The sequence below is a fragment of the Uloborus diversus genome, unplaced genomic scaffold (assembly GCF_026930045.1).
Source record: "Uloborus diversus isolate 005 unplaced genomic scaffold, Udiv.v.3.1 scaffold_11, whole genome shotgun sequence".
In the NCBI taxonomy this organism is placed as follows: domain Eukaryota; kingdom Metazoa; phylum Arthropoda; class Arachnida; order Araneae; family Uloboridae; genus Uloborus; species Uloborus diversus.
Window position 1 is genome coordinate 2,135,045 of NW_026557765.1, and position 10,511 is coordinate 2,145,555.

At 33.2% G+C, this 10,511-nt stretch overlaps 1 protein-coding gene across 1 annotated transcript; it reads left to right on the forward strand.

Moving 5' to 3' along the window:
• Window positions 1-501: 501 nt before the first annotated feature.
• On the forward strand, window positions 502-10,192 carry LOC129232153 (B-cell CLL/lymphoma 6 member B protein-like). Its single transcript, XM_054866394.1, has 3 exons — window positions 502-544; window positions 3,138-3,368; window positions 9,738-10,192. The coding sequence occupies exons 1-3, from the start codon at window positions 502-504 to the stop codon at window positions 10,190-10,192; spliced, it is 729 nt and encodes a 242-aa protein (XP_054722369.1).
• Window positions 10,193-10,511: the final 319 nt, after the last annotated feature.

Consider the following 10,511-nt stretch of genomic DNA (forward strand, 5'->3'; position numbering starts at 1 on the left):
CGGTTTATAAAATAAGCTGCTTTATAAAATCAATGTCCTCAGAACGAATGTGATTTTAATAAGCGGCGGGCACTGTACTTAGTGTTTTAATACATGTACCTGTAAAGACTTATTTCTCCCTCCTCCTTCCCGAGAAAATTTTTTAAGTGTGCCATTGCTAGTTGCTATAATTTTTAGTTGTTTCAAATCAATTTAAGTCGATGGATGTGAAGTGACGACAGTAGTATATCGTCACAGAAAAAACGAACTCTTGCTGAAAAGTTATTTAAGGTGGCATTTCTTCATTTAATGAGTGATGTTTGTTAGAGTCCTCTTGGATTGATTAAAAAATCCTGTTTTGAGATGTGTTGTAAAACATTCTCTGCTTCGCTTAAGCAAAAGATTTTTTAAAGAAAAGTTTCGATCTTTCTTTGATTTCTCGTAAGAAGCAGAAGGAAAATTTTTGCTGCAGAAATTCGAGATGTGTTTAACTTTTCACGTTTTCTTCCATAAAAGATTAAGATGAAATTGATTGCAAATGCCATGTACAAGGCGTATCCGGAAAGTAAGTACCGTTTTGAAAAAAAAGCTATACATTTTTTTTTTAAAGATTATTTAATGTTTACATGAAAGATCATACCTTAAATTATTTTTCAACATAGTTTCCACCATTGTTGAGGCACTTGTCGTAGCGGCTCACCAGCTTATTTATACCTGCCTCAAAGAAACTTGCCGCCAATGAAGAGAGCCATAAATTTACAGGGTTTTTTGCGTCGTCATCACAAGCAAAGCGCCTACCTCCAAGTTCTCGTTTCATGTGCAGGAACAAGTGGAAATCAGACGGTGCCAAATCTGGGCTATACGGCGGGTGATTAAACTGCTCCCAACCGAACTGTTCAATTAGTCTTTGAGTGTCACGAGCAGTATGGGGCCGAGAATTGTCATGCAGCAACACAATTCCTTCACTGAGCATTCCTCTACGTTTGCATTCAAAAACCGGATCACAGAACGAATTTCACAGTCGGCGGGATCATCGATTTTTTAAACATTATATACGGCCACAGTAAACGCAAAACACAAGACAAATCAACCGTAATGGCGCGAGTTTGTAGCCGATGAACAGAGGAAACAAGTACGCATGCACTGAGCGCTGACAGCAGCGCTGCAGCGGCATTAAAACGAAACGGTACTTACTTTCCGGATACGCCTCGTACAAGCTTACATAACGATTGATATGTGTCAATTTCTTCTCATAGACTATCTATTTATGTACCGCTATGGAAGAAATATAAGGGAAAGGGAATGATTCTTTTAGTCAAAAAATATCCACAAACACATTTTTCAAATTCCTGTCATATGTCCTTTTAGTGTGTTATTGGAAATAAGTATTCGCTCTTAATCTTTTTTCTTTTTATGTATCAATTTTTAAACTCATTTTCTTTCTTTAGTCAGCTTTCTTTCTTTTCTTCTTTCTTTTTTTTTTTTTTTTCATTGCCTACCTGTAAATATTTTGGAGATTGTAATAATATTGCATCAAGTGGATCGTTCCAAAATGGGGAGTTTTGAAACCTTTATTGGCTCTAAAATCACTTTCAAATCAATTTTTATGAATAATATGAAAAAATGGTAAAGTGGAGGCATTAAAAAAGTCTTATTGAGTTTATTATTTAAAAATATTTATACACCTTTACTCAGAATGAAAAATTGTGTCCATGTTTTCCCCCTTGTGTTTGTATGAATACGTGACTTAACTGTCATCCAGGGGTGTTCCCATAGGGTATACTTCAAACATTTTTTAGACATATAGTGTATACCCTCAAGCTTCAAAAAACTTCATTTTATGATATATTACGTATATCATCACATACACGTATTGTGCACAATGAATTACTCGGAGTATACCCTCAGAAAAATTGATGGGAACATCACTGCTGTCATCGTTGGAATAGTTGTTTCATTTGCTGATTTTGTATTTAAAAATGTTTTTTTATTTATTAATGTCAACTGACATATGATGTTTTCTGTGGTTATTTATCAGAATCGTAAACCTGAGTTTCTATGTTCTTATCTTAATTTTTATGTGTTATTTAAGCATACTAACCAGGGAACTACATAAATAGTGTTATAATGAAAAAAAAAAAAAAAACTAACTAGCAATCGAAAAAACATAGTGAAACTTGTTTTGATACATAAATCATTTGCCCTTGTGCCTGCAGTATCAAGATACAAGTAGAAGGTCTTGAAGGTCACATTTAAGAAAAGTCGCCAAATTTAACGAGAGGTGGAAGGAAGGTCCTGAAACCAGTCTTCCATTTCTCGTTAAATTTCATGACTTTTCTTAAAATGTCATCCGACTTACGTCTCAAAAACGGGGACCTGAGGGCCACAAAGGGTATTTATGGCTCAAACAATTTTTCATTATCTCTTTTGCTTACTAATTATTTAAAAGTATTTTATTACCACACTAATGTATGGTTTCCTAGTGAGCAATATATTTCTTTCTTTTTCACCTTTTTTAGAATTTTGAAAACTGAGCAAACATTTTTTTTTTGTTTGAATTTATTCATTTTTCTCCCTATACCTTCCCTGTTACATTTGCATTTTTACTTGAAGATTAACACAATCCCGGTAGCAGAAACATCTAAAGACTGCAACGCCTTTTGCAGATTCTTCAGCAAATCGACTGATTTGAATTTTTCTGAATCGAAAAGCTTTTTTTTTTTTTCACTTTCTCCACAAATATGTTGAATCAAAAGTAGAAAATACAGTTAAGAATGAAGCAGAAAAACAAAATTAAAAACAGAAATGTCGCCTAAACCTATATTGAAGTCCCCAGTGACTGAGAGGTGAAACACTCTTTCTCCGGCAGCTACCTGCGCCTCAGTTTCACATTTTATTTCGAAACTTTTTAGCCTACATTTTGCAATTAATCTTTAATTTTAGCATTATATTCTCAAGCATTTCATGTTGATGTTTCATAATAACTGTTGGACCTAATCTATTGCTGGCATACCTTGCAGACACTTTTTGGGTTTTTATTCTGCGTCACAGACCGCCTAAAAAAATTCTGCTACCGGGAACACAATTATTTTAAAAAGTTTTCCTTCTCTTGTATTGTTTTTGGTATGTTTTGATCCAACTGGTTTTGATCTTGACAGGATCGCAAGCACTTAGCATGTCTCCTAGTTCATCATCTGAAGATGCAAGGGGACTGTCAGAAAGTATACAGGCATTTTTACCCTCGAGCGCTTCATCGATGAACTTTCCGAGCAATTCCTCGCCCGCATCCAAGCAAATCGTGCCACGCACGTCTTTCAACAGCATGGCAATGGACAAGATGCAGTTTCCACAAGGCGGTCCTTTGGACAAAAAGTACTTCCACTGTGTCGGTGAGGTTTTGACCAAGGATGGCTTCAAATCCGTTATGGCATCGACTGATTCCATTCATAAGTTCTCTTGTGAGTATTGTGGGAGGTGTTTCAACCAGAAGGGAAACTTGCGTACGCATATTAGGATTCACACCGGGGAGAAGCCGTACAAATGCATCTCGTGTGGCTATAGTTCTACGCAATTAAATGGATTGTTGCAGCATAAAATGAGACACAAACATTAATTTCTTTTAAAAATTAATGTACTACCATATTTTCTTTAATCTTCTGACAGCCTTACCTGTAATGTCGAAGCATGTCCCACAAGAAGGCTTAGTATGAAAAAAAAGTGCAGAAAAAGTGAGTTCCTTTGGATTTGGAAAGGAAGCAAGTGGTCAAAATTTTCCACCTTATGGGGTAATAGCTCTACTCATGGGGGAGGCCTCTGAAGGAAAAGAATTAATAATACATACATACATAGCTGTTTCAGACATTATTAAGCCTCTAATGGAACATTTACATCTTCATTAGCGGTTAAATTATTTCCTCTTGCTTTTGCTATAGAAACAAGATCTTGGCTTTTGTAAGAATGATGAGGGGTATAGGGGATGCACACAGATAAGTTTAAAGATTCACATTAATGTGTTTCTTTTTAATAAAAGCCGCTTAGGAAAATTGCTGGAAAATAACTATTGAAACATATTTCAATGAAACTCGTGTCAAATATTTCATGCTTTAACTGAGTAATTTTATAGACGTTAATGGCAGCTATGAATGACCAAAGAATAGCGTTTTTCAAATTTCATCTGAGTTTTTAAATCGTCTGAAGTATATTTTATATTTTTGTTAAAATTTTTGTTTTTATAAATTATTTAGCAACTATTTTAGACAGGTTTATATTTACGTGTTGATGTAAGATGAATAGTTTTTACCTGTAATCTTTTACACATTTCAACTTGTTATTTGTGCTGAAAGTTGGAATGTCTGGAAAATTCTGTGACATTTTCTGAGTTTAGCTATGTTTATGTTTTTAGCTTATTGCTTAAGTAAAAAAAAAGTTTACTTTTTATTCCGCTTTCAATGTTTGACCATAATATTTCGAGATTACAAGAGGCATGCTAATTCTCAATTTGATTTATGCAGGTTTCAAGTTTGGACACTTTAATTTAATAACTCTGAATTGGCTTTAAAATGGCAAAGCAATAAGAATTTTTGAAAGGGACTATTTTGACAATATTTTGAATATCAAATGAATCACAAGGCTGTATATCTTCTTATATCCCAAAGAAATTAATAATTTCTTAAAACTTCACCCGATTAAATTTAGTTTACATTTTTAAAGCTTTTAGAAATGCATTTGTAAGGAGAAACCTTGTTTTTAAACAGTCTTTATTAAAAATCAAGAGTATCAAAAAGCTTTAACTTGGACAAAATGTTAAATCTTAAATACAAAATTTATAGTCTAAATTCTTCCAGTGTTAGTTGGTCTTTTCTTATTATAGTTATCAAAACAATCTAATTGATGTTTTGTAGTAAGTTACCGCCCTAAAGCCAGGGCTAAGGCATAAATACTTAAAATACACCGCCAGCTCAGTTATTCATTCGAGGACTGCAGTTTCGTGCTTTTTAGCACTCATCAGCCCGGAATAGGAATCACATGAGCTGGAGGCGAAAAATCTCTTAAGGGAGCCAAGAGAGCCACACAAACTGGTAGCTAATGCAGAATTAGCAAACCAGATGAGCAACTGCAACAATGGTGCGGTTCAACTCATAGATTGATGGCAAAGCTAAGGTATTTTGTAGTAAGTTACCGCCCTAAGACCAGGGCTAATGCTGAAATATTTAAAATACAACCGCCAGCTCAGTTATTTAAATGGTTGTATTTTAAGTATTTCTGCCTTAGCCCCTTAGGGCGGTAACTTACTACAAAATACCTTAGCTTTGCGATCAATCTATGAGTTGAACCGCACCATTGTTGCGGTCGCTCATCTGGTTTGCTAATTCTGCATTAGCTACCAGTTTGTGTTGCTCTCTTGGCTCCCTTAAGAGATTTTTCGCCTCCAGCTCATGTGATTCCTATTCCGGGCTGATGAGTGCTAAAAAGCACGAAACTGCAGTCCTCGAATGAATAACTGAACTGGCGGTTGTATTTTAATTAATCTTATTGATGATTGTTCTGATAACTATGATTGTATCATTGTTTCTATAATATGCAAGAATGATATGCAATAATATTGAATATAATATGCAATAATATTGAATGTTCGTTTTGGTTAGATTTTACAATGTAAAGTAATTCTATCGTGTGAAAAATACCGTTGCCCAATAAACAGAGCTGAAAGTATTGTACATAGTGTGTCTTAAATCAGAATTGCATTTAACCTGAAAGCTTTTAAAATGAAGTGAAAAGTTTCTTGAACTGATTTTTTACAGATTTTTTTGAGACATTTTAATAGTTCCTTAAAAGTCTTTTTTCTTCATCTTCTTTTCTCCATAAATGGTGATTAAGTTTTGTTTTTAACTTTTTAAAAAAGTCCATTTCATTTTCTTCTATTAATTTTGAATATATTACTCTAAGTTTTTATATGACAATTACAGGTACAAATTTTGTAACTTGTACATAGCTAGTCTATATGTGTAAAAAGATAATGATTAAATTTCTTCATACTATTTATGTGTTCGCTGTTGTAAAATGTAATTTAGTGATAATTCATGTGTATGCAGATTAAATTGTTTTAGTAGGCATTATTATAATTTGAGGATTCATGTTAGTGTGAATCAAATATTTGGTTTTGTAAGGTCTTTTTCAAAACTATAACATTGCAAATTCTTTGTAGGTACTTTTTCTGAAATTTGATAAAGTTTACAATATTTTAAGAAATTCTAGAAATTGGATTTATTTAGGTTTAATATTATTATTATTTTTTAAAGTGTTGAGGTAATGTTGAATTTGAAAATTTCGGTTTTTCCTCGTTTAAATTTTATGCTTTTTATGGCAAGGGATGCAAAGCACAAAAAATTTGTGAAGGAAGTTGAAATTACTTGAAAAACCAAGTGACTAATATTGGGTTTGTTAGTACTCTTTTTTTATGTTGAATCAATGTTAGATTTTATTTAAAAGTTTGTTTTTTTTATTTGAAATTTTATTTATCAAGGAATGCTGAACACAAAAACCTTAAGTTGAAATTATTTAAAAAAATGAAGGTGGCAAGGTGAATTATTAGCATTCCTTCAAGAACTTTAATTAAATTATTGTTTTCTGTGAAAAAAATTTCTTGTCTTCTTGAAAAAAAAAACATGAATAACAGGCAGTTTTTTATGTATTTTTAAATATTTTTTTAAAAGTTAAACGTATTTGTCTTTAAACTAATTATGTTGACAAAAGTGCATTCATAAGGCAAGTTCATTCATTTCCAACAGTTTAAATACATTAGTAAGGCATAATTTTAAATTCAGGATTTAAACTTTCCCATTAACGTGTCAAACTATCATTCTTGTCTGAAATTAATGGAAAATACTTTTGCTAATTAAGTAACATATAGCGATTTGAATAAAAGACGATTTGATTTGTTAATGCCATGCATTATCATTAAAGCAATAAAGGTAGAAAGCATGTTTCATTTCAACTTTGGTTTGTTAACGTTTCTTTTGGTTGTGTGTAATATTTTCTTGTTTTTATTGAAAAATAAATGCTTTATTGGCTAAATGGCTTATTCTTGTAATTTTTTGCGATAAAATCTTTTAGTCAAAATGTATTGCCTAACTGCCTTCCTCATAATTATTTTAGGTTTTTAATAAATTTGTGTGTGCCTCATGTACTAATGTTTTACATTAACAATCTTCTGTGCATTTATGATTTATATTACTTTTGTTAACGCTATTCAGCAGTCAAAGAAGAGAAAATAGGAGATTATATTTTTCCTTTTTACAGTTTGTGTCTTCAAAATATTAAAATAATAATAGAAAATAGAGCTTTTTCTGTTGTTTCCAATAATAATGGCAGCACTTTTTTCTAAATAACTACTGCTAATAATATTTTGTCTTAATTTAATGTAGTTCTGCTGTAATATATTTTTTAACTTCATTTTTATTTATTTAAACCAAAATAACAGAAGATGAATGATACACAATTGATAATTCTCTCAAACATTGATTTTGTATTTGTCCAATAGCAAAAGTGAGTACCATTTCATCTTAAAAATTTTTCAACTGAAAATTTTGATTTTTAAGAAATTATATTTTCTTCCTTTAGTTTCCTAGCATGTACTTGTATATAGTTGCATTGTTTGTTATGTATACACTGTACTCCCGATTATCTGTGCTAATTAATGTAAGGTTGTACTGTCTAACCATTGATTATATGGAAAGGCTGATATCTGGTTTACAGGCGGAAATGGACGTGTTCAGGAATAGTAATTTTTCTGATACAGATGTACTCTTGCCTCTTCTCAGTTTTTCAGAAATGGCAGTTTATTCGCTGCAATAATTTTGAAATTAAAACTATATTCGATCGAAATTCTCACTCAAAAACTAATTGGTTTATTTTGTTTATAACATGATTTTGAGTTTACGATTTTACTTTTGAATTTCCGAACGAAATGAAAACATTTAATTTTCTTTTTGTTGTTTCCATAGAAATTCATTTTGTTTCCACTCATTTTCACTTCAATGAAGACAATAAATAAATAAGTTCCTGGTGAAATTATGAAACGTGTGCATCAAAATCCCATCGCTATTTTACATTCTCCCCTATTAGATTCATTCAGATGGAATCGTCTTAACTTGGCTCATTGCCAAATTACATACAATCCGGGGTCAAATAGTACACGAATAATCTGAAAATGACCAAGCACGCAGAAAAGTGTGTATTAGGAGGTTATACGTATAAAGTACACAGTGGTATATAGAATACTTCGGGTTTAATTATGATACTCTACTATTACAAAAAGTAATACATTAGTACTGGTAATGAAATATGTAATAAAATTTGGCATAATTTTTAGCTTTAATTAATTTTAAATTTTTTCATTTAAATTTTTGGCTGCTCGGATAATCCGCAAACTGGATAATCGGGAGAACAGTGTGCTCCTGTTTCTTTCCTTCTTTTTTTTTTTTTACCAGCTTTTATAAAACTTTTGTGTCTAAGTTGGTACAGCATTTGTGCTACAGGCATTTTTCTCTCAGAAGTAAATATTTGAGCAGGCCCGGATCTATGCATTTTGGGCTCCCCTGCAACAAAATCTGTAGGGCCCCTCCCCATTGGCCAGCAGTGAAAATTTACCACGTTAATAAGTCTTAGTGCTATTCCCCCCCCCCCCATTTCTCGGGACGTTAGGTCCCTTAAGGATGCCCCCCCCCAAACACACCAGGTCCGGCTCTTGGGGTAAGTGACCTAGGTGGCCGCCTAGGGGGGCAGATTTTAGGGGCGGCAAATTTCGAAATTGAAATGTTTTTAAAAGTATGAATATCTGTTTCAGCTGCATAAGATTCACTGTTTCAATGCTAAAAAAAAAATTAATAATATTTAATAATTTAGAGTGTGTACCAGCGTTTGGATATGCAAAACATAGTTCTGAATTAACTAAAAATGCAATTTACTTTTAGAAGCGGCAAATTACGGGATTTAAAATTCATTTGAAAATATTAATATCTGTTTCAGTGCCATAAGATGCACTACTTTAATCATTATGAAAATATAATTTAAAGTGTGTACCAGTGCTTGGATATGCAAAACCCAGTTTGGAATTTAACTAGAGACTCCCTTTAATTGTAAACTCTTTACTATTATTTTTATTTTATTACAATATCATTATTTTATATTATTATTATTATTCAATGGGGAGGGGGGCAGCATTTGTCAATATTGTCTAGGGCGGCAGAACTACTAGAGCCGGCCCTGCCCCACACACACACACACACACTGCGGTGTCTGCGGGTACGCAGATCCTGGCCTGTAGTTGAGGCTTTATTACTGGCTTTTTACTCACTAGAATATTTAAGATATGATTTCTTGAGAAACTGGGTTACTGGGGTTTGAGAGTAAGAATAGAAAGGGGTCAAAATTTTACTTCATCTACTTAAAACTAAATCCGTATGGTATAAATATTGTACTTTCCCAGGCTTAAGAAGTAAAAATCTTGCTTTTTTAAGAAGAATTTTATTTATTCGTTTATATTCTTTTATTTGTAAGAAAAAGTATGGCTTTTGGGTTGATTAAAAACATAGTTATGCAATAAACATTTGGTTACAGTGTTTTAGGTACCCCTCTCTTACATCTTTTGTCTCATTAATTGATAGTGACAGTTTCAGTTAAGGTGACATTTGCTTTCACAAATACTATGTTTTTCAACCTTTCACTTCCTGTTGTAAGACATATTTATTTTTTAACAGATGCAAAAAGCGTGTATAGTTTTTTAAAGGCTATCGAATCCGATTGTAGCATAAGGAACCGAAATCCAAGTCTTCATGCCAGTTCAGAAGTGTTCGACAAGGGAGGTAACTCATTTCATTCTTCCTCATCGCAAGAATTCCTCAACTCGCCTTCTCGACAGGCGGCATCAGGTTGCAACACGACGGGACCTGGTGGCAGCATTCCGTACTTCCAGTGCAACAAGTGCGGGAAGGTTTTTACCAAAGAAGCCGCTCTCGGACATCACATGACCATTCATGGTGGCAAAGAAAGGAATTGCAAAGTCTGTGGAAGACTCTTCAAGCAGAAGAGCACCCTGGACACCCACATGAGGATCCACACCGGGGAGAAGCCGTTCAAGTGCCAGGTCTGTGACTACAGCTCTGCTTTTCTGAGTGGATTGCGGCAGCACAAGATGAGTCATAATCACTTTTGATTTTATGTGGCTACTTTCGTACAATGCTAGTGGCACAAAATTCATGTGGTACATTAGGAATTTTTTGGTGCAATTTCAATTGACGGTTTGATTTGTTACAAAATTTGTTATTGGTCGAGAGATATTACTTGAAGTGTTATGTGTATTTCTTTTGTGGCTCTCCTAATTTGAGCTATTTACTGGTGGAGAAAAATTCTGGTTTTTGCAAAGAAAATTGTGATTGAAATAACTCGCACAATCAGAAATGCTTATTAAGCAGTAAGTTACAACCGATAAGCCAGAGCTATGGCATCCCATATACCGACAGCCCAATAATGAT

Excerpts from the sequence above, each read along its gene's own strand:
- LOC129232153 (XM_054866394.1), top strand. The coding sequence starts at position 502 with ATGAAATTGATTGCAAATGCCATGTACAAGGCGTATCCGGAAA. Across the intron at positions 545-3,137 it reads GTACAAGGCGTATCCGGAAA|GATCGCAAGCACTTAGCATG; the intron begins GTAAGTACCGTT and ends TGATCTTGACAG. Across the intron at positions 3,369-9,737 it reads AAAGTACTTCCACTGTGTCG|ATGCAAAAAGCGTGTATAGT; the intron begins GTGAGGTTTTGA and ends ATTTTTTAACAG.